General features: G+C 39.6%; 2 protein-coding genes and 1 long non-coding RNA gene across 7 annotated transcripts in view; 1 reads left to right on the top strand and 2 right to left on the bottom strand.

Moving 5' to 3' along the window:
* Positions 1–387: 387 nt before the first annotated feature.
* LOC307030840 lies at positions 388–2,284 on the bottom strand. Its single transcript, XR_013805801.1, has 2 exons — positions 2,101–2,284; positions 388–641 (listed from the first exon to the last, which is right to left on the bottom strand). It is a non-coding gene; the product is annotated as an uncharacterized lncRNA (long non-coding RNA).
* Positions 2,285–3,492: 1,208 nt separating this feature from the next.
* rs1a (retinoschisin 1a) lies at positions 3,493–8,549 on the top strand. The gene is made up of 6 exons (XM_079665489.1): positions 3,493–3,735; positions 4,104–4,129; positions 4,556–4,682; positions 6,434–6,575; positions 6,790–6,985; positions 7,199–8,549. The coding sequence occupies exons 1-6, from the start codon at positions 3,681–3,683 to the stop codon at positions 7,349–7,351; spliced, it is 699 nt and encodes a 232-aa protein (XP_079521615.1). The 5' UTR covers positions 3,493–3,680; the 3' UTR covers positions 7,352–8,549.
* Positions 8,550–8,596: 47 nt separating this feature from the next.
* Positions 8,597–24,401, bottom strand: part of cdkl5 (cyclin dependent kinase like 5) — a 31,070-nt gene continuing 15,265 nt past the window's right edge. For 2 of the 5 annotated variants that reach the window (XM_079665484.1, XM_079665485.1), the window contains exons 9-21: positions 23,828–23,930; positions 23,009–23,095; positions 22,265–22,345; positions 21,958–22,133; positions 20,067–21,136; positions 18,972–19,312; positions 17,008–17,109; positions 16,595–16,700; positions 15,761–15,896; positions 14,755–14,860; positions 14,092–14,253; positions 12,799–13,065; positions 8,597–12,069 (exon numbers count right to left, since the gene is read on the bottom strand). In XM_079665484.1, coding sequence (XP_079521610.1) covers positions 11,665–12,069; positions 12,799–13,065; positions 14,092–14,253; positions 14,755–14,860; positions 15,761–15,896; positions 16,595–16,700; positions 17,008–17,109; positions 18,972–19,312; positions 20,067–21,136; positions 21,958–22,133; positions 22,265–22,345; positions 23,009–23,095; positions 23,828–23,930 — 3,142 coding nt within the window. In that variant the 3' untranslated portion in view covers positions 8,597–11,664. The remainder of the gene's footprint in view (positions 12,070–12,798; positions 13,066–14,091; positions 14,254–14,754; positions 14,861–15,760; positions 15,897–16,594; positions 16,701–17,007; positions 17,110–18,971; positions 19,313–20,066; positions 21,137–21,957; positions 22,134–22,264; positions 22,346–23,008; positions 23,096–23,827; positions 23,931–24,401) is intronic. The other 3 variants (XM_079665486.1, XM_079665488.1, XM_079665487.1) reach the window with 3 other exon arrangements.

The raw sequence follows: 24,401 nt of genomic DNA, 5'->3' as shown, positions 1-24,401 counted from the left end.
GAGTGTGACAGATTGGTGAGAACAATTGAACAACTTTAGAGTTAATTTTTAGAATCTCTACCTTTGCTTATTAAAAAAAACACAAATTAAAGTGTTTTTGCAGTTGTACGTTTTGAATGCAGACACCAACATGATAGTTCACCATCAAACTCAAGCTGTGATACATAAATATTTCAGTATTAAGACTACTAGTAATGTGCATTAAAACAAAACGTGTCCTTGTGCCCTGCAAATCTTGACATTTTAAAAATTGTACAACTTGGATTTAAATGAAAGGTTGTCATTAATTACATGAATAAACGTGAGTAGGCCTCATTTGAATGTACTGAACGACTTGTTAAAGCATGCATGCATGACTTTAAAAAAAAAAGGGAAAAGGCAACAGAATAAAAATAAATATTTATTTAATGTTAAAAGTTAAAATTATGACATTTTACAACTCTTCATGCTGCAGCTCTTGTACGAATCCTCCTCTGAATAATTATGACTGCAGCTCTGATCTCATGCCGAGTGATCACCTTCAGTCTGTTACTTTTTGACAGCCGGGACGCCTCTGAGCTCACCAGTCTGAGCAGGAATGGCTTTGGAAAACTGAGTCGACCGGCAAGGAAGTCTGGAATCTTCATCCCGGCCGGATGCACCTGCAGAAAAAGAAAGATGAAAATTCACAAGTGGGACCCTTTTCATGTTCTCAATCTAAAGCATTGTTCCCTGCAAAGTCCACTTGGAAGGACAGGATTTGTATTAACTAATCTTAAAGTTCACCTATTATGCAAAATTCACATATTCATGTCTTTTCTACATAAACATGTGTCCCCTCTGTGTAAAGAGATTCTGAAAGTTTCAGGAACAAAGACCCCCTCACTTTGTGTCCTGATCCATTTATATAAAAACCTGTCTGAAAATGAGCTGATCAGATTTTGGAAACTTTATGTCATAACGATTTTTTTTGGCTTGTGTAACCATTAGCCAATAACCAACCAAGGAAATCACTTTATCACCTGAATCTCCTCCTAGAGCGCCATTGTGTTCTTTTTAACCAAATATCTCAGAGGGGCGTGGGGAGTGGCTCCTTATTTTCATCTAAAAGTAACAGACAGAGAGTCAACACTTTTGAAACAGAGGAGATTATGGGATGCTACAATGTTTGATCTGTTGGTATTTCGAGCCAAACACTTCAGAGACATGTTTCATATATATATATATATATATATATATCTCTGATAATATATTGATCCAAAGGGAGTGCATGTACGTAGACACGTTTTGCCTCTCCACCTCTGTTCCTTACCCCTTTCCCTCAACCTATCCTAAGAGAGACATGTTCGTTTTGCTGCTATAGGCTTAGACTGTCGGGGGACACCTTACGTCTTCCTGTACCTATCTCATGTTCCGAATTACCCAGCTTGCCCAACATTTCTTTTTGGTGTGTATCTACTCCGGGATCCTGAGTCGTGGCTGATCCTGTTGCTGCGGTCCTGTGTCCTGGATCCTGAGTCATGTGTCCTGCATCCTGAGTCCTGGATCCTCTATCCTGAGTCCTGGATTTGAGTCCTGGACTTTGAGTCATGGCTGAACCTATCACTGTGGTCCTGCCTGACTCATCATGCTACTTCCCTGATGGCTCCAACAGGATTGTTGACATCCTCGTGGATTCATCTTCTTATTATAGACACAACATTTGGTCTACCTACGCTGTAAAATGAATAATCTCTTCGATTTACACACGGCATCTATTGCACATCTGTCCGTCCTGGGGGAGGGATCCCTCCTCTGTTGCTCTCGTTGAGGTTTCTCCCATTTTTCCCTTTAAACTGTGGGGGTTTTCCTTTTTTGGAAGTTTTTCCTTGTACGATGTGAGGGTCTAAGGACAGAGGGTGTTGTATTGTCATACTGATATTCTGTACAAACTGTGAAGTCCACTGAGACAAATGTAACATTTGTGATATTGGGCTATATAATTGATATATATTATACATTGATTGATTGATGAAACACAGCATAATAGGGGACCTTTAACATCATCGTGTAAAAAGCAAAATGTTTGATCAAGTTTCAAACATTTGTCTCTGCAAATACTGCTTTAGTTGTAATTCCTACCTCTTTATGAGCTCTGTAGAGGAGAGTTGAGTGGGCTCTGGACCTCTTCTTTGTCTGTGGAGGAATCCTGCGTGTTGCGCAGGCAGCAGCCTTCATTTTCTGTAACAGTTTTGTAAAAAGAATCACAGCTTTAAGAAGAAATCAACTGAAGAGCTTTACAGCAAATTTTTCAGCAGGAGTGAAGTCAGGATAGGAAAGACGAGTTAAAAAGGCTGTTTTAAATTAACACAGATTGATGACAGCTGTGCCTAATTAGGCTTAATTACTCTCACCCAGCAGGCCCAGAGTTCAGACAGCCAGAAGGAGGCAGTAATGCAACACTTTGGATGCAAACTGCCGTAAAACACCAAATAAGAAGAAGAGTTCAGACATGTTTGGCCTGAGAGTCTACAGAGGACAGAAAATAATTTAACCTTTTGACCCAATACAATGCTGCGCTTGTTTATGACTTTAAAATGCTCAACATGATCTGATTTGAGAGATAATTGTATAAGTCGAATCATTATCATTATAGTTCTTATGATTTATTTATTTTCTCTCATTTTAAAGTGTACATTTTAATTTCTTAACTGTGACAAGTTGTTTATTAACTTTAATATAAATGAGGTCAAAATACAAGCAAATTTTATTCAAAAGGACACTTTTTTAAATGGGTGTTAAAGGTGTTTATCTTTATGGGACCATCCTAATATTTGATTAATTTCTGTATCAACGATACTGAATAACTGATACTGACACATCAGTTAAAACATAAACAAGCATTCAAGACGAGAATACCTTGAACTTTAACCTTTGGCTATGGATGATTGTTTAGTTTAGTTTATTTATGTATAGTGTCGTGGACAGTCCCCATTCATGAACTGTCACAAAAACAGTAAACGGTGCAGCTTTAGCCGACATGGCTAATTTCCAGCTGTTGAGTAAAATATGTGCTCAGTAGGGCTTTTACAGTTTAAAAGTAAACAGACGCTACTAAACGTTTTTCTCCTTCACTACACATACATTATAATGATAACCATTAAATAATACCGTTTTTGATTCTTACATTTTCTTTCTTTTTTCATTTTGTTAAAAATTATCACAATACTAATGAAAAATGTAGCAACATACAAGAAGAGCAATACAGTCAGACAAAAGTCAACCGTCTGGTCAATCATATGGATCACAAGGCCCAGCATAAACCATCACTGCCTTCCAACAAAACACACACACACACACACACAAACACACACACACACACACACACACACACACACACACACACACACACACACACACACACACACACACACACACACACACACACACACACAACCCAAATCTGATCCATCTGATCGACTTTAGTTTTTTTTCTGCAGGATTTTTGACTTGACCTTTGTGGCTTTGCAGTGATTTCCAGACTGTTTGGTGGTTGTGAATGGTCCTGGGTGAACAGCTGTAGGGGGGGCTTTGTCAGATAAGGATGGCATTAGGTAAGGCCATTAGTGTCCTGTGGATTATTGTAATCCAGCCTCTCTTTCACTGCTGGCTTTGTTGCTCAGTCTGCAGTTGGTGTCGTCCGGTTTGGAGCAGGTTGGACGATGGCTCTCTACGTGCAGCGTTTCGCGCTCATCCTGCTTCTTCTGGGAGTTAATGGTAGGATTTCAATGTTTTCACTCTTTCCCATTTATGCTGTACACATAATCTTTGTGATTTAGAAGTGTAACAACTTAAAGTCACCTCAACTGGACAAATTATGTTGAAGAACCCTGAGTAACTCTAATGTCAAAGGACAAACTTAGGTGACAAATATATCCGAATGTTTTCATTTACCTTTGAGATAATATTTTAGTTTATTTTTCTAAAACATTGTATGTACTTGATTCATTGCATCGGTGTTGATTCGCTTGTTTTTAAAAATGGTTACATTTACGGATTAATGCAATTTTTTTGTTTACTAGAGCGAATGAATGCCATGTCCTGACAGTCTTTTGTTCTCCCCTGTGTGCTTTCTGTCTGAACAGTGATCATCAGCATTCAAGCTCAAGAGGTAAGAAGAACCCTCGGATTGCAATCTTATAGCATTCAAATCAAATGTGTTTTATTCATTATTTCAGTTCAGTGTTAAAAAGAAAACTAAACAAAAATAAACTTTTAGATTAGCCACACTACAGACATTTCAGTCTAGAGTTTAGCAATTTCTCCAGAGTTGACATTGGTCAATGTCAAATGATTTTTGTGAAATAAACACTGTACAAATCACTATGATGAGACTTTAGAAGCTTCATTCTCTTTGTTGCAAAATTGTTTTCTCATTTTTACATGAAATTATTATTTTTATTTTATAATTATATATGTTTTGCAAACAAGCTGTATATTAAAACAACAGTATTTACATATATTTATTATTTCTGATTACCCACATTTTTCTGGATGTATTGCATCTATTAATTGTGTTTGTGTGTGTTTATATGAGGTGGCAGCGTCTGAGCCGTGGACTGCCAGGTCCTGCAAATGTGACTGTGAGGGAGGTGAGACTCCGACTGAGTTTTCCTCCATTGTGACCGGCTCTCCCAAGGTGAGAGGAGTGGACTGCATGCCAGGTAAGAACTATAAGTATCACTTAACCTAATTTTTCAGTTTTCTAATATAGCCACACTTTTCTTCTATTCGTTGATTAATTGTTCTGGAAATGAAGTCAAAAGAGGCTAAAACCACCAAATGTGCTGCATATTGCTTAAAAATGATTTAAATATGTAATTGAAAAATCCACAAACCATCTCTGAGGGACAGCTTTAATGTGCGTGTGATGCAGACAGAGAGAAGGGGAATCTCTATATTTTTACTTGTTCATGCATGAAGGCATGAGACTCCAGATTTGACACCACAGGGTGGACATGCTCCACTGGACATCCTCAGAGGAGATGATGCAGATGGAGCCATGAAAAGAACCAGGAACACCTACAACAAGGCTGCACAGTCCTCTAAATCTGCTATGAAATGATGGATCATTTAGTCTGCAACAGCATCTTTATCTACATGAAAACACCATATAGATAGTCAAGGGATACATCTGTTCATTATTGAGCTTAGAAACAACTCTTGGTCATCTTTATCAGCAGCAGATGGAAATCTGTCTTTTTCAAATCATTTTAAGGACTCTCCATGAAATCTGAAAACCTGTTTTTAAGATCTCCGCAAAGCAACACACATCCAAACAAACAAAATGACTCCATTGATTTAGCTAGCGATATAAAGCTCACTTGAATCGTGTCAGGCTTGAAGAATGGAGAGAGGCAGAGCAGATGGAGAAAGGGTTTTCTTTATAGTGAACCAATGAGTGCCATCTGAGCCACAAATCACATGGCAACGGGTGATGGACAGGAGAAAGAAGTTCAGCAGATATTCATTATCTGAGAGCATGATTCTCAGATTACGGGGCCTGTAATAGCCTGTGCCAATTGCACAATAACAGAAACCAGCAATTATCTCGACATGGACCTGGTGATGACAAAAGATGAGTCAGAAAGAGATTCCTGCATGGCATCAGATTTTGTTCCACCTCCATCCATCGTGTTTCACCATTAATTCAGCCATCTAAATATGTTTGATTCTTCTTTTGAAATAGATTAGGCAGGACTATAAAGTAATTTTCATTACTGTTATATAAACACTTATCTCCTGACTCACAGAGGCACTTCTGTTAGCGCTGCTGTACAGTACAGGGATTAGACAGGATATGACCCTGTAGGCTTAAGCCAGTAGTAAACAAAAGCGCAGCAGGATTCTACTTCACATATCCATTGCTGAAACTTTAGGGGGAAGCAATCTCACTCGTGCAGCGCTCTGATCTCCCCTATCCACGTGTTTATAATGCCTTTTTAGTGGAAGAGAGAGGACAGATTACAGATGAAAACACAGGAGCAACACGGAGCTAAAACTGCGGAGTGTAGAACACAGCCATCTGTCCGCCTGCCGCCCTAATGGACATCACTGATCTCTCACCGTGGAGAATTAAACTGCAGGCTTTTAGGATGGATATGGGTCACACCGGGTCCTCTAACAGCGGGGGCTTTGGGAGCGGGAGAGTGTGAGGATGGGGAGAGAGGAAATGATAGAGGGATGGAGAATTAAGCACCTACAAAGGCTTATAGTGATGATCATTTCCTGCTCAGATATTCTCAGTGTTTTGCTGCTTAGCTGTTGGCAGACATGTTTGTGTGTCTGACCTTGAAATTCATGCTGCAAGAGAGTCTCAACAAAATGCTATTTCTTCATTAACTAAAACTATTAACTTACAAATAAATGTTTAAGTTAAATAAAGTTCATAAATCTGTCTGTCCTGCTCCTGCAGAGTGTCCGTACCACAAGCCTCTTGGATTTGAGGCCGGGTCAGTGAGTCCGGACCAGATCACCTGCTCCAACCAGGACCAGTACACCGGCTGGTTCTCCTCCTGGGTCCCCAGCAAGGCCCGGCTCAACAGTGAGGGCTTTGGGTAAGTGCTATTTCCAGGTTGTAAACAGCTTACCGACATACTGATATAAAAAAAACAGGAAATGCAAAAATAGATATGATAAATGGAACTGTGGACTATTAAAAAAGAGTGGTCTGCTTAGATTCCATGCTCTGGTATTGTTCATGCACTGTCACACCATCATGTCTTAATTGGACTCCTGACATCACATGCAGTGTTTGTATTCCTCCTGCAGGTGTGCCTGGCTCTCTAAGTTTCAGGACAACAGTCAGTGGGTGGAGATCGACCTGATGGAGGTGAAGTTGGTGTCAGGGATCCTCACCCAGGGCCGCTGTGATGCTGATGAGTGGATCACCAAGTACAGCGTCCAGTACCGCACGGACGAAAAGCTCAACTGGATCTATTACAAAGACCAGACTGGAAACAACAGGGTAACTAGAACCCAGTCAAACCCTATTTAGTGAAGCAATGTAAAAGTCAAGTTACACCGATTGGCCTGATGGGGATCTCATCATTTAATATGTACTGTACACTTTTTTTAACTTTTAGATTACAGATTTGTGTCTGTAGTATATTCAGTGAGTTTAAATCCACAGTAGTGTAAATGAATCCCTTCTGACCCTTCATTTGTTTCCCTCTCTCAGGTGTTTTACGGAAATTCTGACCGCTCCTCCTCTGTGCAGAACCTCCTGCGGCCGCCCATCGTAGCGCGCTTCATCCGCATCATCCCCCTCGGGTGGCACACACGCATCGCTCTGCGCCTGGAGCTGCTGCTTTGCATGGACAAATGCAAATAAACCTCTCCTCCCGCCATCCCCGAGGCCTTCTCCCGAAACCTCATCCTAATTCCCACCATTGTCTGAGTGTGTGGTCTCGTTATATTCACAGATGTTGCCCCCTCCAGCTAAATGTATAAAACCACAAATTGAAGACAAGACCTTCTGATTTAAAAAAACAATTTGACTTATGTGATTTCATTAACTGTTCATTTGATGTGCTCAAAGAGCTTCCATTCTCCCCTCTCTCTATTGTCTGTGTTGAACCAGCCTCTCACATCAGGCTTTCATTTGGTGCGTTCTCAATAGATTGCTGCATTTGCAAAGAAATGGCATAAATTCAAAGAAATAATCAGGCATGGAGAGGGAGAGGCAGCGTTGCTATGGAGGTGGTATCCAACAGCTAGACGCAAGCTCTTCCAAAAATATTTGTGTCCTCCTGTGAAATCCTGTCTGCTTCTCCTGTAACAGTAAACAAGGACCCTTCACTCTCTCCTCTGTATAATCCTTCAAAGATAAGGCTGGTGATAATCAACATTCTTCTTACTGTCAACAAATCCACAAAACAATTAATTTGATCCTAGTTTTGTTTTTGGGACCAAAGCCACATTTAATATATGTTGTATAATACATATCAATGAGCCACCCTGTTGCATATATGTGACCTAACCATAGATTACTTTAGTTATATTGAGTCAATAGCAAACACATTATCCTGCTGCTCTAAGTATTCAATGTGTATTGATCTGCAGCTGAACATCGACTTTTGGGGGGACCAAAATAAAAAATAAATAAAAAGGATACAATTAGGTTTACATAATTGAGTGTGGTTTTACTGCCAGAGACAGAATAAAAAAAGCCAAAAATAACACATTCTTTGCTTCTCTTAGAGATTTGTTGATAATAAGGAATCTGTAGAATAATAAGACTTGTTCTTTCAAAACGCCTGTGATGATGTTATTCCCATTTTCTATTTTAGTTGTACAAATTTTAACCTGAAGAACATTTTTACATTCATCTTTTTTCAGTGTGTCTGCAATGTAAAGATAGAGGGATGGATAATGTGCTTGTTGTTAACTCCTGATTTGTTGCATTTGTTTGATTTAGTTTCCCGTGGTGCTTTGAAAACTCTCTATTTCATTGTATTTACTCTGAAGATGTTTTCTTAATTGGATCTTTAAACTATTTCCTGGATTAAATTAACACTTGTTTCATGTCTCTTCTGGTGTTGTGTCTGTCTGTGCTACAAAACAAACATATGAGCCATTCAAAAATGTACAGTTGGCTTTTATTATGAGACCCTATCATTTAAAGTAGAATGGTCAGTATAGATACACTCTTTTATTTCTATTTACACCCTGTAAGAAGTGGGAAACAGCTAAATGAAAAAAGAACGAATGTTTCAGGAAACACATTCATATTCATGAACAAAAGGTCTTCTTCTCATCTCAGTGGTCAGTGTATGTGGCTTGCATGGGGTTCATGTCTTCGTTTCCATCTGAAGTGTTGAGTCAGAAAGCTAATATAAGGCTTCGGGTCACTGGCAAGGCAAGCTTTGTCTTCACAATGTCCCATTAATAGTAGAGACAAACCCACTTCAGCAGTCATTTACAATCAGTAGCAACCAGGATTCTCAATAATAAACAATACTGGGCAGTTTTATAGCCCTGGGTCATTTTCAAGGTGAAATTGTAAATAAAAAGTGTATTGCAGAGCGATGTCTTGATATTATATGTGGACACTTTTCTTGCTTTCATCACAGTTTCCTTATGACAATTCTTCTGTGCTATTTGGCTCCTTTTAACTTAGCCAGAACATTCTGCATCAGTCTCTTTCTGAATGTTATTGCCATATAGTCAATTAGTTCATTCCTTTTTTGCTTGTTCATTCATCCTCTCAATAGATGAGAAACAAAACACATGAATTTCTCAAACATTTTCTCTAAAGTCCACAGATGTCTAGAGTTTTTCCATTCATTCTTCTTTGTCGTCTCCTGTGATATAAAAGCTTCTCCACTAAACTTTAAAACCACAGAAGAAGAAGAAGAAGAAGAAGAAGAAGAAGAAGAAGAAGAAGAAGAAGAAGAAGAAGAAGAAGAAGAAGAAGAAGAAGAAGAAGAAGAAGGAGAAGGGTTGAGATGAGACTGGAAGGAAAATGATGCTGTATATTTTTCCTAGGCCACTAACAGTGTTTTGTTCTATTTTATTTGTTTGTAATCATCCACAGGTCAGTAGACAACAATTAAATGCTTTTTATGAATAACCTAGTTAAGTAAAATCATCCCTGATTATGACTATCAATATTCAAAAATAAAAGTTGTAATGCAAATACAGTAGCAAAACCAAATTCAGATTTACAAAAGGCATTTACAAACACTTTGAAAACACAAGCTTTTAAAATGCACATGAAAAATGTAAACATTAAAAGATAAGTCTTGTGTTATTTAACATCTTTGTTAATTTTGACCAATCCCATGAAAAGAATAAACCCACAGCTGGGGGCATATTACTTCAGGTACCAGTGAGTATTGAAATACAATACGGGAGCCAGTTGGAGTAAGAAATGTTTGCGTGTTAAGGCTTATTAGATACCAAAACAATGCACAAAGGTTATAACACTCTGAAACGGTCTTATTTTAAATCACTGGAAAGTGATCATTGCCGTAACTATTATATTGTTATTATTATTATTATTATTATTATTATCTGTAATATCAAAAGTTGTGAGAAAATAATTACGAAATGAAGTGTTCACATTACAGGCTGCGAATATAATATGAGTAATTCCACACAATGTTGTTGACATTTTTTTTCTGGACTTGATCATCAGATCTTCAAAACCAAAACGTCAGGTCAACAGTGAGTTTGTTGGAACTATTTTCAGCAGCGGATTAATACACAGATGGTTCTATGGTGAGCAAATACAACAGCAGGACAGCATGAGGGATTGATTCAAATTAAACTACAGTGCCCATGTTTATGGTAATTGCCCAATTATGTATTCCTATTAGTTTTATGAAAACGGCTTAAGAGTTGTTAATATATTCAATATATTATTGTTTTTTTTGTTTTCATGGGATTCGTCAACAAACAAGAAATATAAAAAACCAGCAGACTTAACCTTCCTTACTTAAAGGTTGTATGGTGATGTATGCCTTTTGCAGAATGCTCTCATCCTATTTTGCACAGTTACACGTTGTTCTTGAGTTAGTCCTGCCTCATTTCATAAGGCTTACTTTTCACCACCAAAGGCCGCCAAAGTCTTGATGTTTTTTACTGGCTGTTAGGGCTGTAGACCAAACCAACAGCACAGCAGGTGGCAGCACGGCGCTGGAAAGCTCTTGTCACTGATAAATGAACTGAGAATGGGGCTCATTTAAAAAATGGTGACACCAAGAATGGGACATATAATGATCAGACATTTTCTTATGTAAAGCACAGAGCCTAACAGTCTCACTATTGATGTTCTGCTACCTAACCCTATTGACAAATAGCCCAACTTGTCACAAAACTCCAAAACTTACTGTAAGTCATGATGGTGAAGCGCAGATTTAGTCTAGCTGTGAAGTGAAATATATAATTTTTTTACTTTGGGCAACAATATTCATCAATATTTCTATACATGTGGATGAAACAAATAGAAAAACTGGTCAAAATAAGATGATAAAGCGTGAAAATCGGTAAATAACCTATCAAATTGAACAAAAAAGGACATTCACCATTATTAAATATAATTTTTGACATATTGTATTATTAACACATACATATCTATGCTTTTCTTTGTGTCGAAACTAAAGCTCTTGCAATTACACATTTAATTATATATTACCTTACAATATTCCCATATAACCTACATACTGTGTCATTTATAGCTTATATCCTTGAATTTAAAACAAATACATATTCAATAAATAATGTTAATATAAACTTTTTTTTTGTTCTTATCAAATAACAGAGCTTGAAAACATTTGAGTGTCTTGGCCACCGGCCTGACAGAAGTCGCTTTGCTGTAGAGTCCTGTGAGCAGAAGATGGCAGCAAAGAGGCCACTAAAGATCATCTGTCCTCTCTTTGTTACACACACAGTCACACACAGCTGATACAGTACTGGCATCCCCAGACAGAGTGGGCCATGTCCCCTCTTTGCTTCCCTTTGTTTCAGTGTCTGGTCATTGTATTTTCCAGAAAACAGATGACTATGTTTCTGAATGAAGACTAGATCCAATGAAATAGGCTTTCATGTAAACTTGTACTACAGTACCATGATGTCTGCATCTGGCAGATGCTTCCAGGGTAGAGACGTTTAGGAGGTGGTGTAGTTTTGTGGGCGGGGGGTTTACAGCGCGGTCTCCTTCAGGTCATTGAGGTTTGGCATCCTGACACGGGACGCTCGGGTAAAGGTGGGTCCGTTCTGCCCCGGTTTGATTCCCAGTTGTTCGGGGGTGAACTGAGCGCCATCCGCCCTCTGCAGAGCAGACACGTGCCAGCTGGACTCGATCTGTCCGGGGAGGGGGTAGCTGGGCTTGCGGCTCTTAGGCTGAGCAGAGCTGCTCACCCCGGGGTGCCCCCTGCTCTCGGCGTGCCCTCGGCCCTCAGGGTAACACGACTTGGAGGAGGGCTGAGGGGGGTTGGGGAGGGGGGCTTGGAAGCGCAGGTCTGGAGGAGGAGGAGGAGGCTGTCCTTGATTTGAGGAGGAAGGGGAGAGGTGAAGGAGCCTGCGGAGGGACTTGAGTGGTTGACTCTGTGAGGTGGGAAAGGGAAACAGATAATGTATGACTCTAAAGGAAAAGGACCTTTCATTTTTTAAAACAAATATAAAACCCAACAGTGTGTTTATCCCTCTCCAAATCCTCAATACTGTCCTACACTGTCTGTGTTCTTTCCTACTGGAGACTTACATGTCAAAATTAAATAAAGGAATACTTGTTGCAGGAATTTTTAGGCTACATAACAAAAATTATTATCTAATTTTAAATTCTAGTTGAACACTATAAGGAGCTGAAATAGACCACCTAGTACAAGCCTGAACAAAATACTACGGCCCTCTTTATTATATATTATTTGATTTTGCTCTATTGAAAAAAAGGCATCTGTTACCATGAACTATCAATGCAATTTGTGCACTGGACTGCCTCTCTACAAACAATACATTTGCAACAAGTGGACAACATTCACAAAGGGCTGGCATTCAAATGTATTTGATATGCATATACAGTATGTATAGATATACTGTATATGTAGAATGCACTGCTAATGGTAAAATATTGCCATTTTCAACTCAAAAATGCTCAACGTCATCGAAGCCACACTTCCTGCTGATAACGTCGGTATTTCGTTATAGATAACTACATCTTTTACAGTTCATAGGATATCATATTCAGAATCTTAATCATTTAAAATGTCTGTTTTGGCTTAAAATCAACATGATATTATGATAAGGTCATTTGGTGTTCAGTTTGTAGCTTCATACCTGAGAGTGTGAGTCCACTGGTTTGTCTGTTTGCCAGTCATTAACTCTCTCTCGCTCCCTCCCTCTTTCCCTCTCTCTCTCCCTTTCTCTCTCTCTTTCTCTCTCCCGTTCCCTCTCTCTCTCTCTGTCCCTGTCCCGGTCCCGGCTCTGTTCCCGCTCCCGGTCTCTGTCTCGGGATCTCTCGCGGTTTTTCCGTCGGCTGCCGTGGTGAGAGGAGGATTTGGAGCTCCTCTGCAGCGACAGGTGTTCTTGTCCGTTTCCGGGAACCTGATGTTTCATAAAAATACAGGAACATAATTAACAACTATCAAAAACAATCACATCATGTTAACTTTATTTCTTTCTATGGCAATGTCACATCTTGAATCCCAGTGAGGTTCTCCATGCACCCCTCTGCAGCACCAGACAAACACGACGCTGTGGTGACGGTGATAAGTGATGACGTTACAGAAAATAAGGTCTACAAAAGTTTTATGTTTTGAACTAACTGTAACAAATAGTTGGGCTGCAACTAAGACAATGTTATCTATTAAGGACTTCTTTTAAAAATATACATTATTTAATTAAACTTTCATCAATCATTTGTGGCCATCATACATTTTCAGAAGTTAAGTTCTTGTTTTGTGTCTCATCAGCCATGATCAATCATGTTTTATACTAACAATAGCAAAAACAAAAAGCTAATAAATTACCTGTATTATAATAACAATGTAGATGATCAGAGGATCATCTATGATTTAGATATTATATGAGAAGAACTGTTTTAGAGGTCCTGCCACTTGGATTTTGTCACCACACTAGTTGTTTTCCCCTGTTTCCAGTCTTTGTGCTAAGCTAAGTTAAGCTACGCAGCTCCTCATCTAACTCTCTGAAAGAAAGCAAATCAACATAAGGTCAAACTATTCCTCCTCCAGCACAGTGCAGAGTCCAGAGTTGGGTTAAGCAGCTTTTGAATGTTGTCAGTATGTCCATGGATCTCATGTGATAAAATGACATTTGAATTGAAACGAATGATACTCGACGTGCAGATGTGTCGCCCTCACAACAACCAGCATACATGTCTCACAATGCAATATGAAAACAAGGCGACCGCATATGACACACATTATAGCAGAAACATAATGGTTGCACAGACGCCGTGCAGTATTCGACTCAAAATGTATTTGAAATCCTTTCAACTTGAAACGATTCTCAGTCACTCAATAATGAAGCGTTTGAGAGGATTTCAAAGCAGGTCATTCTGGTGAGTGGGGTGTGAGTTAACATGCAGCCGTAGAGTTGAGGTTAGATTACTGGTGAGGCAGGGTAGGGCACGGTAGGCTGGTGCTGTACCATGGGCGAGGCCACTACAGGGAGGACTTTGACAGCTGAGTTGTGCTTTAAGCTATTCTTAGAGCTAAAGAGGGGGAAAAGGCTTTTCTTGATGCTGGGGTTCCTCCCATCCTCCATGTCCGTCTGTGGAGCAGAAGACGCACAGCCACAACTCTCAACACAAATCTCTGACAGAAAATAAAAAACATCTGCAAAACCTGGTCCTCAACCACTTCAAGAAATATGACTTACTACTTAAATATAAATATTTGATTGTTAAGATACTAGGAAGAAAATTGAGAGTTGAAATTCAGTATTAAGTATTGTGTTTTTTTGTTGTACATTTCTATGTGTTAACATAATATAATAAAACCAGCCAAAGTATTAGACATTAGCACATCACTAAAATACATTCCAATGGGGCAGAAATTCGTTTTTATAAACCACTTTGGATGTAAAACAAAATGTTGGTTATAATCAAAAGTATGTTTTTTTCCTGCACATTTTTTTCTTCAAATTAACCAGTCTGAAGGAGCCTATTGATAAGGATTTACTACCCAGTAAAAACAAACTTCATTAACAAAGGATAAAATGCAACGAACCAAAGGAAATGTGTGCTGGATGAAATGTCTTCAATGATCTTACTATTTGAGTCTTCTTCTTTTTCTTCTTCATGGCTCTAAAGAAGCCTTGTTTCTCCTTCTCTTTGGCGGGCTCTGGAGGATTCATGACCATTGCTTCTGCCGCGGTCCTGTGTGGCAAATTGGAAAATTGTTCAGACTGTATGACTCATGTTTGTGATTACAAGTTTAGGAGTAGATGGTGACATCTTCGCAGGTGTGTTTCATATGCTAGGGGCACAACCTGAATAGATCATGTTATTAAAGACAGATGCAGATGTTCTTTGGATCCTTCAGCTGTAATGTGCTTTTTCCATCTTGTATGTATTTCAAATGACCAACGCATCGCAAATGACATCCATCTCCATCTGTCAGATGTAGCTTGTCAGCCATTGCCATATAAACTAAAGACATTTGAATTGCCCTAGAGTAGACTATGGAGAAAAGTAGCGCTTTTTATGTATGTTGTAAATGAGTTGTTCTTGGAATCTTGGATAGTATAAAAACATCAAAGAAACTGTATCTTGGTCACTTCCTATAATACGTATGTGCACAAATGCATAAATACTACAATAACTGCTTATTTTTCTTCTTCTGAAGAAAGTAAACATGAGTTGAATTCAGTGATATTGCCACATGTTTTCATGAATGTCCTTTCAGTCATTTAGTTGCTGTGATAATACGCTTGTAAAAGCTTATCTTAGTTAGTGTTGTAAAAGTGAGAACATTTTAATTATTAAATTATGAGATCATTGTACGTTGTTATGTAAAGCTCAGTTCCTAACATAATTAACTATAAATGTGGACGCTTCAAACTGCAGTGTCCTTTACACAGCATTGAGTTCACATCTACTTCAATCAATCAATCGATCAATGTTTATTTATATAGCCCAATATCACAAATGTTACATTTGTCTCAGTGGACTTCACAGTTTGTACAGAATATCAGTATGACAATTGACAGTTACTTGACAGTATCCATCCCTGAAGTCGGCAAACATGCTAGGCCAGTTTAAATAAAAACTTCTCACCAGTCAAAAGCCGTCTGGCGTTTGGAGTGGTTGACCATGACGACAGGGTCTCCGGGCAAATTGGAAACAACCGGCCCTCGACCCTGACCGAGAGCATCGTGGAAAGAGGAAGAGTTGTCGGGTCTGGGGGAGGGGACTTACACAAGGAGAGGAAATTAAACAAAGTTTGAGAGCTGTTGTTAAATTAAGAAAAAGTCTACCTGTCCTGGATGTTTCATTTCAATTTACAACACTTGAATTTCCAAAACCCACCATGTCTGTCTTGTCTATTAAAGCCCAAGTGGCCCAAGCTTTTGAATATGTTTTTTGGCAAGTGTAGAAAAAAAACATAGTTCCTTGATTCTATTTCCTGATATTTAAAATTGAAACTCAACAACTTTGTGTCAAACTCATATAATTTCACAAGCCATCTATATAGAAAACTACACCACCAAATACAAATAAAAGAAGAGAAGTATGCAAGTTTTTAAAAACTTTAAAGTATTTTTGAGGGCTTTTCCTTTCAAATGTTCCTTTATGTCCTTCTCAGATTATCTTTTTTGCAATTGGTTTATCAAGAACTGAACGGTTTATACAGGGCTGTTTGTTGTAAAAAAATAAACACAAGAAGATAAGATTTATCTGAGACGTAATTTATTTTACGCTTTTATAATCCTATTTATATTTTGTAAATTGCGGTGTATTTATTAAACGTCTTGTTTAATTTTCAAATTATGTGGAGCATTTGAATCGCCTTGTTGTTTAAGGGTGCTACACAAATTGCCTTTCCTAAATAATCGCTTTTTTGGAGGACACAGTACACACATTTTGTCTCTTGGTGCTTCTTCTCCTTACCTCGGTAGAAGCTGCCAACTCTCCGAGGCATGGACTCAGTGAAGATCATCCGGTTCTCCTTGGAGGATCCCACATCCTCAACATGAGGGTCGTGATACATGCCGACCTATGAAAACACACACGGATCAAGCAGCCAAACAAAAATAAACATATCTATATAGAGTTCCTCAGTAATTTCATATTTGTGATCAATGATCTAATTTAATTTCAATTGTTTCTTATCGTTAGCGAACACACTCTTTTTGCTGGCTCACATAAAAAGAAAATCGGGACAATCTTAAAGCTTTTCAGCGTTTTAACACTTATACCAGCGACAACGTGCAGTGAAGCTGTTGACCTTCATAGAAACAGAAAAAGCTATGGAAAACACAGAGTAGGTGGGGGGGGGGGGGGGGGGGGGGGGTTGGTCGGACCTCGTTTTTAGAGCGCTGTGTATGATAAGCAGCAGTGTTGTCCCTCGTAGAGTCTTTGATGGGGGCACAAGGGTGGCTCATGTCTTTAGGTGACTGCTCACTCTGTTGAGGAGACGGACAGCGAGGTCAAAGCAGACTGGAAGAGCAGCATGAAGCAGCAGCAATGATAATGTGAGACAGAGACAGTCCCTGCACACACGGTCCACTCGTGAAAAACACACATTTTCAATTAAGCCCCAAGCCTGTTTTTCAGGTTTCAGGCTCGAAAATGACATTCTCAGAACAAATGACCGTATTTTCCATTCTAAAAGGGTTAAATTAATAATCTTTTTTCTCAAAGTAATCATAAACCTGTGAGTTGAATGTAGAAGAGTCAGAATCAATACAGATGTTTTTTATTTTAAAGAAAATTCAGATTGAACATGGTAAAAAACTGTAAATGATAGTGTCCGTCCAAAAAATGTTTTGTACTTGAAAACCAACCTTGGATGATGGGTTAGTAGACTAAAAGCTTTAGGAATCCAAAGTACAACATATAATAAGTACCCTGTATCAAGATTGATGCAAAACAAGTGATATTTGAACTTTTTAGACAGATTTAGCAAAAGAAACCTCTTCTGGGGCCATTTGGGTGGATTTTCCTTATCTCTGGCCCCCGTTCTCTCTGATATTTTAAAACGGAATTGCAGTTTTATTGCTTATAGATTATCAGAACATTTCAAAGGGGACACAGACACATTGGATATTAACCTATGGATTAACTACAGCATCGTTGTTATCGTTTTAATGCCATTGAAGACCAGTTTTGACCAGACAAAACCAAGGTAGGCCATATTAGGCTACCTATCGCCACATGTTTTGATGTAAGTTTTTGTTGATAACGTAGCGAGTTTGTATCTTTCAGTGTTGAGGTGGGCACCGTTAGATTCTGTGTCTTTACTATCTTAAACGATGTTTTGGATGTGCAGCTAGGATAAGTAATAAGGGAGCTAGGAGTGATTTTCGGTGCAGTAATAGGTTAGCATTTTTCGCTCGGGGCTAATTCAGAGGCTCACTGTTAGCATTGTGTGTTTTTTTTGAAAAAAAAAATGAAAAGGATAGTTAAATGAGTTTTTCCCCGTTATATGGATATAAAATATTCATAGTTTATTCAATATTAAGGTTCCTTACATGTTGTTTCCCGCAAATGACGCGATTTTGGCTCCGGAACTGGGTCCGTGGGGCTTAGAAAATATTCACCCAAGACAGTTATTTGCAGGAGGAGAACTTCACCGATGTCTTTCTAAAACAACTCAACATCTTGTGGCTGCATTGTATTGTGGTCTATTGAGAAATAGTGTTAAATGTAAGGTTATAGTGTCAAAAGGACATCATTGGTCCTGCCTTTCTGCTGACTACGCTGCCATCAGTTTATCATTTCATTTTTTAACAATAGAATAATTTATCAGAAAAAGCTTTAACTATTTTTCTTTAAATATCTAAAACAATAAATATATACAAATATATTTTAACTTGTATTTTATCTTGCATACATTCAGATATAAATGTTATTTGATAACCTCAATATAATGCAAGACAATTCTGGTGGAGAATACTAAAAAGCTTTTACCTGATTTAAGTTGCAATTTTTTGCCAAAAAACTGTTATTTAACAAATGTATTATTACATTATGTTATTTATATAATGTTAGTAAATTACATTTTTTACACTATAGTTAATCATGTAAATTATTTGCAAAACAAATGGCAAACCATCTATGTGTATTTGAATGTATTGTATTCGAGTTAACACGATTTTTTCCCCCCCAGTGTTTGTGGCTGAACAAACCTTGCCTTTTAAATATTCAACTTTAACTTTAAAATAAAAAAAATACCAAATGGATTATCTTCACAGTGTTTGTCAGTATTTGAGGGTGAATGTTTCCTTTAACAGTCCCCACTCTCACAGGACTGTGTGCCACTAACCCTGGTCAAGTCCTCGTTGCAGTCCTCTCTGGAGGAGCTCACTGAGGGTCCGGTGAGGGTGGTGCGGTGCTGCAGCTGGGGGGAGAGGAGCTGCAGGCTGCTGGCACGTGTTGGTATCGCCTGCCCGGGTGTAGGCAAGACCGCCAACCCCCCCTCCATAGGGTGTGGTCGGTGGCGCTCCCTCCTCACGTACATGGAGTGGCGCTGAGGCCGCTGCTGGGAGGAGAAGGGCGAGGTGTAGCCCAGGCCGTAGTGATAAGACTCGTGTGGGGAAGGCAGGGTGTGAGTGGAGGGCATCCCTGCTCCTCCGGGGTCCAAGAGCTCTGGAGCACCGGCCTCCTCTGGACGAGCAAAAACATCCTTAGAGCTACATATTCATTTTTTATTAAACAATCATTTAGTTTGATCATATTTTCTGTCAACTCTGTGAAAAAATGGCCATAACATGATAGCTATCTTACATTTCTTTGAAGATATCTCAAAAGTAATTTCATTTATTAAATTATTATTATTATTATTATTTTTTTAACTTGCTTGAACGGCAAATCAATGGTTGAAAATATGTTTACCACTACAAGTTGAAGTTTTCATTTAGTTTTTATTTAAGTGTCAGACACTTAAGTGAATGTAACGAATACACAATCAAATAATATATGTAATCTTTCTCTTTTATTAAAATTACATTTTCAGCTAGATAATTAAGTGGTTGTGTACTATAGTTGACACTGTTGACCCTCCTCAAAGTACAGAAATCAATGTTGTCTTAAAGTCTGGTTCCCAGCTAAAAACTCCTCTTTTAAAAGTTACATTTGTCTGGGAGTTTTTAGAACTGTCTCGGGTGAAAGTGAAAGAACAATGACATGAAGCATCTTAGAGTTTTCTGTACAGACTGTGGTTGTCAAAGGTGACGTGAATAATATAAGCCGCTGTCTGGCTTTTTGCTTTTGTAATTTTTCAGTTTTTGTTGGGTGAGGTTGGTTTTGGAGATCAAGTGTTTGAGGCAATAGATATAAATAATTTTAAAGACCTTGAATATTATTAGAAAAAAGGCATATTTCCATTCTTAATAAAGTGGCCAATGACTCTCAGACCTACCTGGTGCTAAAGTTTTATGTCTGGATTTGTGTCTGGATGAGGAGTCCAGTGTGCTGCTCTCCATGCGGACGTTGCCGCTGCTACGAGAGGCGGGGCTGTGCCCAGACCTATCAGTGTGCCGAGCAGAGGGGCTGCCGGGGGGCCCCTGGGGACCTGGAGGAGCGTTGAGGTCTAAACAGCTGGCGGGGAAGAAGCGGGCCCCAGGTCCTGCCCCTGCTGTTGTGTTGGAGTTTGGGTCATCTAGGTGGAGCCGCCCATCGCTGAGGTTCCCGACAGATTTGGCATCACTCAGTGCGCTGTGGCTCTTGGACAGGCTGAGATAGGATGCTGAACTCTTCGAAGAGGAGGACATGGAGCCGTGGGAGGATTCTGCCATGCTGTGGGCGGCATGTCGGCCATGTTGCTTCTCTGATCCAGACTGCAGTGTGTTGTTCTTCCCTTCCAGGAAGGTATGGCGACCGACCTGCTGCTGCTGCTGCAACTGCTGCTGCTGCAACTGCTGCTGTTGCAACTGCTGCTGCTGCAACTGCTGCTGCTGCAACTGCTGCTGCTGCAATTGCTGTTGCTGCAACTGCTGCTGCTGCTGCTGTTGTTGTAGTTGTTGTTGTTGTTGTTGTAGTTGCTGTTGTTGCTGCTGCTGTTGTTGTTGTAGTTGTTGTTGCTGCTGCTGCTGCTGCTGCTGCTGCTGCTGCTGCTGTTGTTGCTGCTGCTGCTGCTGCTGCTGAGAGCGAGAGGAGCTGGGTTTGCTGTGGCCATACTTGGCCCCGTGGTCAAGCAGCTTTGTGGAGGGTCCCAAATTGAAATCAAACTCAGTCTTGCCTTTGGCTTCTTTGGGACTGAGCAGCGGGGGCAGGTTGTTGTTAGCCAGGTCTTTGTTGGAGGAGGCAGAGCGATTGAGGGTCTGGGACATGTATTGGGCCTTGGGGTGCAGCGTTGGGCTCAAACTGGACGGGGCAGGTTTGTTCCCGTTGAGGAAACTCTTGTTGCCGAGGTGATGGAGGTCCCCATGGCGAGGGAGGCTGGAACATTCTTTAGCGTTGGAGCGACGGCTCGTGCTCTTAGTGTGACTCCTGGATGGACAGACATCACTGGCATTATACTTGAGATACATCATAAAGTCCTAATCTGTGTGCATGTTGCATTGTATCAGAACTTATTCCAACTTTCCTATAACCGATTAAACTATTCAGTCTTTCTAGGAAAAGTCTCTTAAGGGCCATCTTCCCTCAACACGCAATGCTCAAGAAGCAATGATTGCAGCCATTAGAGTAAATTGCTACTATTTTATTACTTCAATAATAAAGAAAACTGGCCTAAAAAGATTGAACAAAAACTTTGAGCTGCATCAAGTAACACTTAAAAATCATTACGTTTTAGAAAAATCCTGATGGTATATCATCTAAACTTTAAGTGTGTGCTGCACGTAATTCAGAGCATCGAGTTTATGATAATGATGCCTCTGTACCTGGTAAATTGCCAATTGAGGGGTACGAAAGGTTATACTCTTTCCAAGTATAGTAGAAAACTATATTTTCTAAAGGAAGTAAGTCTGCAACAGATTTTCCCTCACATGGAAAATATTTTCCTGCATGCATGGATGGTATATACTGTTGTCTAGTTGGTCATAGTTGATGCAAGAAACGCAAGCCCCACAGGAAAACATTTGTAATCTCTGTGACTTTCACTCGCTTTAAACTGTTAAAGCTACAGCTCTCTATAGATACCCCTGTTGAAAAAGGGTCACAGTTTGGATTTGTGAAATTATGACATATCCTGTGATGTGATAGAAAGTTTTCCAATCTAGAGTTTCCAAGCTATCAACCTATCTAAGTTAAATAATTATGACAAAATAAAGAGGTGTTGGCGAGAGGTACAGATAAAGGAGTCCTACCTTGTGGGAACTGTGTTCTCTCCGTGATGGTGTGTTTTCCTCTTGGAAGAGCGCGGTGGGTTGGGCGAGGCAGGAGGAGGCCTCTCTCTCTCCGCCTGCCTCAGAGGCTGGAAGGCTGGATGGTTCAGACTCTGCTCCGTCAGGTAACGCTCAGTAGGATTCAACAGCAACAGGCTCTGATGGGAAAACATGTTAAGTGATTAAATATTGATTATTGACAGGATATTAAGTTGATTGAATTATATTAGTTAAGACAACATCTCCATGTATTCTCCATGATATGGATTTAGAGTTTCAGATGTAATACCTTCATCAGATCCAACATCAAACCACTCAAGATGCCTTGGTACCTTCTTTCCAAAGTCTGAGGATGAGTAACTGAGGGAAACTGGCACACAGACAAACAGTGGATCAAATTTGTATCGAAATTAGACTTTTTGACGTATAGAAAAGAGAATGAGAGATTTCTAACATGGTAGATGCTCCTGCCAGTAAAAACCTTAATTCTGACATAAATATATCACTAGGTCACTCTCAACCACGTCTCTTTCTCTCACACACACACACACACACACACACACACACACACACACACACACACACACACACACACACACATACACATACACATATACACACACACACACACACACACACACACACACACACACACACACACACACACACACACACACACACACACACACACACACACACACACACACACACACACACACACACACACACACACACACACACACACACACACACACACACACACACACACACACACACACACACACACACACTTGCACACACAAAGTTTGGTTCGGCCTTCTGGGACATTTTCTCTTGCTGCTAAACTAAACACCAACCACCTAGCTCATGAGTCATAGCAATCCACTCAGTCATGGTGCTGGGAACACTGCCATGATAGAGGGAGAGAGAGGGAAATATAGGCAGAGAGAGAGCTGAAAGGGAGGACAAATCTGGTGGTAGGAGGGATAAGAAGAAGAAGACTGTAAAAAGTGTAAAAAAGAATTTGTCCTACTCTGATTCCATGAAAGCGAGGGTTGTTGTAGAAGAGTTTCATCTGCTCTGCAGGAAGCGACCCCAAAACCTTCTGAATGGTGAAGAGCTGGAGATAAGTGATTAAGTGAAGACATTAAGAGGTGAGAATGGCTGTTTGCAAGGTCAACAATGATGAAGTGTCAATCTAATTGTTAAACCAAAGGAGGACAAGAAGTACATAAGGTCCTCAAGCAAGGAATTTGGACAAATCTATAGTAAATCTGTATATCTGCTGACGAAGAAAATATGAAATGAGTAAACAGCTACTAAGGTGATTTTCTTTGACAGCTTTATGGATATTGAAGATGTCAAGAGTTGCTTGTCTAGCAGATGCAGAGTAACAATTGCATTCATTTGAGTTTGTGTGCTCATTATAATCAAAGACCAGTATTCACTCTCCTTTTAGCTCTAAAATTCATTATTATTTTCACTAGCTCTGGTTGTGAACTTTATGTGTCTGTTGTTTGGAAGTGTGCAGTTCCTTTAAAGAGTTTTTTTTTTATTAAACCAAAACCATTAAGTCCTGATATATATCAAAATTATATCAGATGCAAACAATGTGTAAAATAAACATGAACAATAAACAACAATAAACAACAAAATAAACACTTTTTTGTCCAGGTTTTGGGTCCAACACTACCCAACACTATCATAGCTTTTTAATGTGTGCTTTATTTTTATAGCAGAAAAAATGTCAAGTCAAAGTGGCTCTTCGCCAGGCACAGATTATAGTTGCCATGAAAAAATTATTATTATTTTTGATGAACTGACTAATGGACCTTTTTGTTTCATTGCCTACCTGATCCATCTCACTTTCCCCTGGAAACAGAGGCTGTCCGTCACTCAGCTCCCCGAGGATACACCCCACCGACCACATGTCCACCGCCTTCCCATAGGGAGCCCTGGGAAGAGAGAGTAACAACATATCACTTAGAGATGATTATAAGAATGATGAGAGGAGGATAATGTAATTTTTTGGGATGGTGGTGCAGTAAAACAAAAGGATGGATGCTGAGTTCCTGCTGGTCATAAAGACGATGGGCATTTCTAAAGGAACGGAGCTGAGGAGTCTGGTGAGAAATGGCGAGAGATCTGGCAGCAGAAAAGCAGAGGAGCGGTGGTGTTGGAGGGAGAGAGTATTTGAGTGGGCGGCATTCAAACGCTGTCTCAATAAATGTTCCAGGGCATTTACTAAATCAGGCTACAGCAGTGAAGCTACATGACATTCAGCTGTTATAAGCTAGAATGGACATTCAATGCAGCAAAAAACAGCATCCGAAAATCCGAAACGTAGTCTCAGGATACAGTGTGCACGATGGTTCGTGTCATATTATTGAAGCAGGTGAATCATCGCCTCTTTTGGGGAAAAGAGA

This window comes from Notothenia rossii (assembly GCF_949606895.1).
Source record: "Notothenia rossii genome assembly, chromosome: 2".
Lineage (NCBI taxonomy): Eukaryota > Metazoa > Chordata > Actinopteri > Perciformes > Nototheniidae > Notothenia > Notothenia rossii.
This window is presented reverse-complemented; position numbering and strand designations above follow the sequence as displayed.

What these genes read in the sequence shown, in the direction of transcription:
- rs1a (XM_079665489.1), top strand. Translation starts at nt 3,681, where the DNA reads ATGGCTCTCTACGTGCAGCGTTTCGCGCTCATCCTGCTTCTTCTGGGA. An exon ending in TCAGCATTCAAGCTCAAGAG is followed by an intron (nt 4,130 to 4,555) that starts GTAAGAAGAACC and finishes TGTTTATATGAG; the next exon opens with GTGGCAGCGTCTGAGCCGTG. An exon ending in ACCAGACTGGAAACAACAGG is followed by an intron (nt 6,986 to 7,198) that starts GTAACTAGAACC and finishes TCCCTCTCTCAG; the next exon opens with GTGTTTTACGGAAATTCTGA.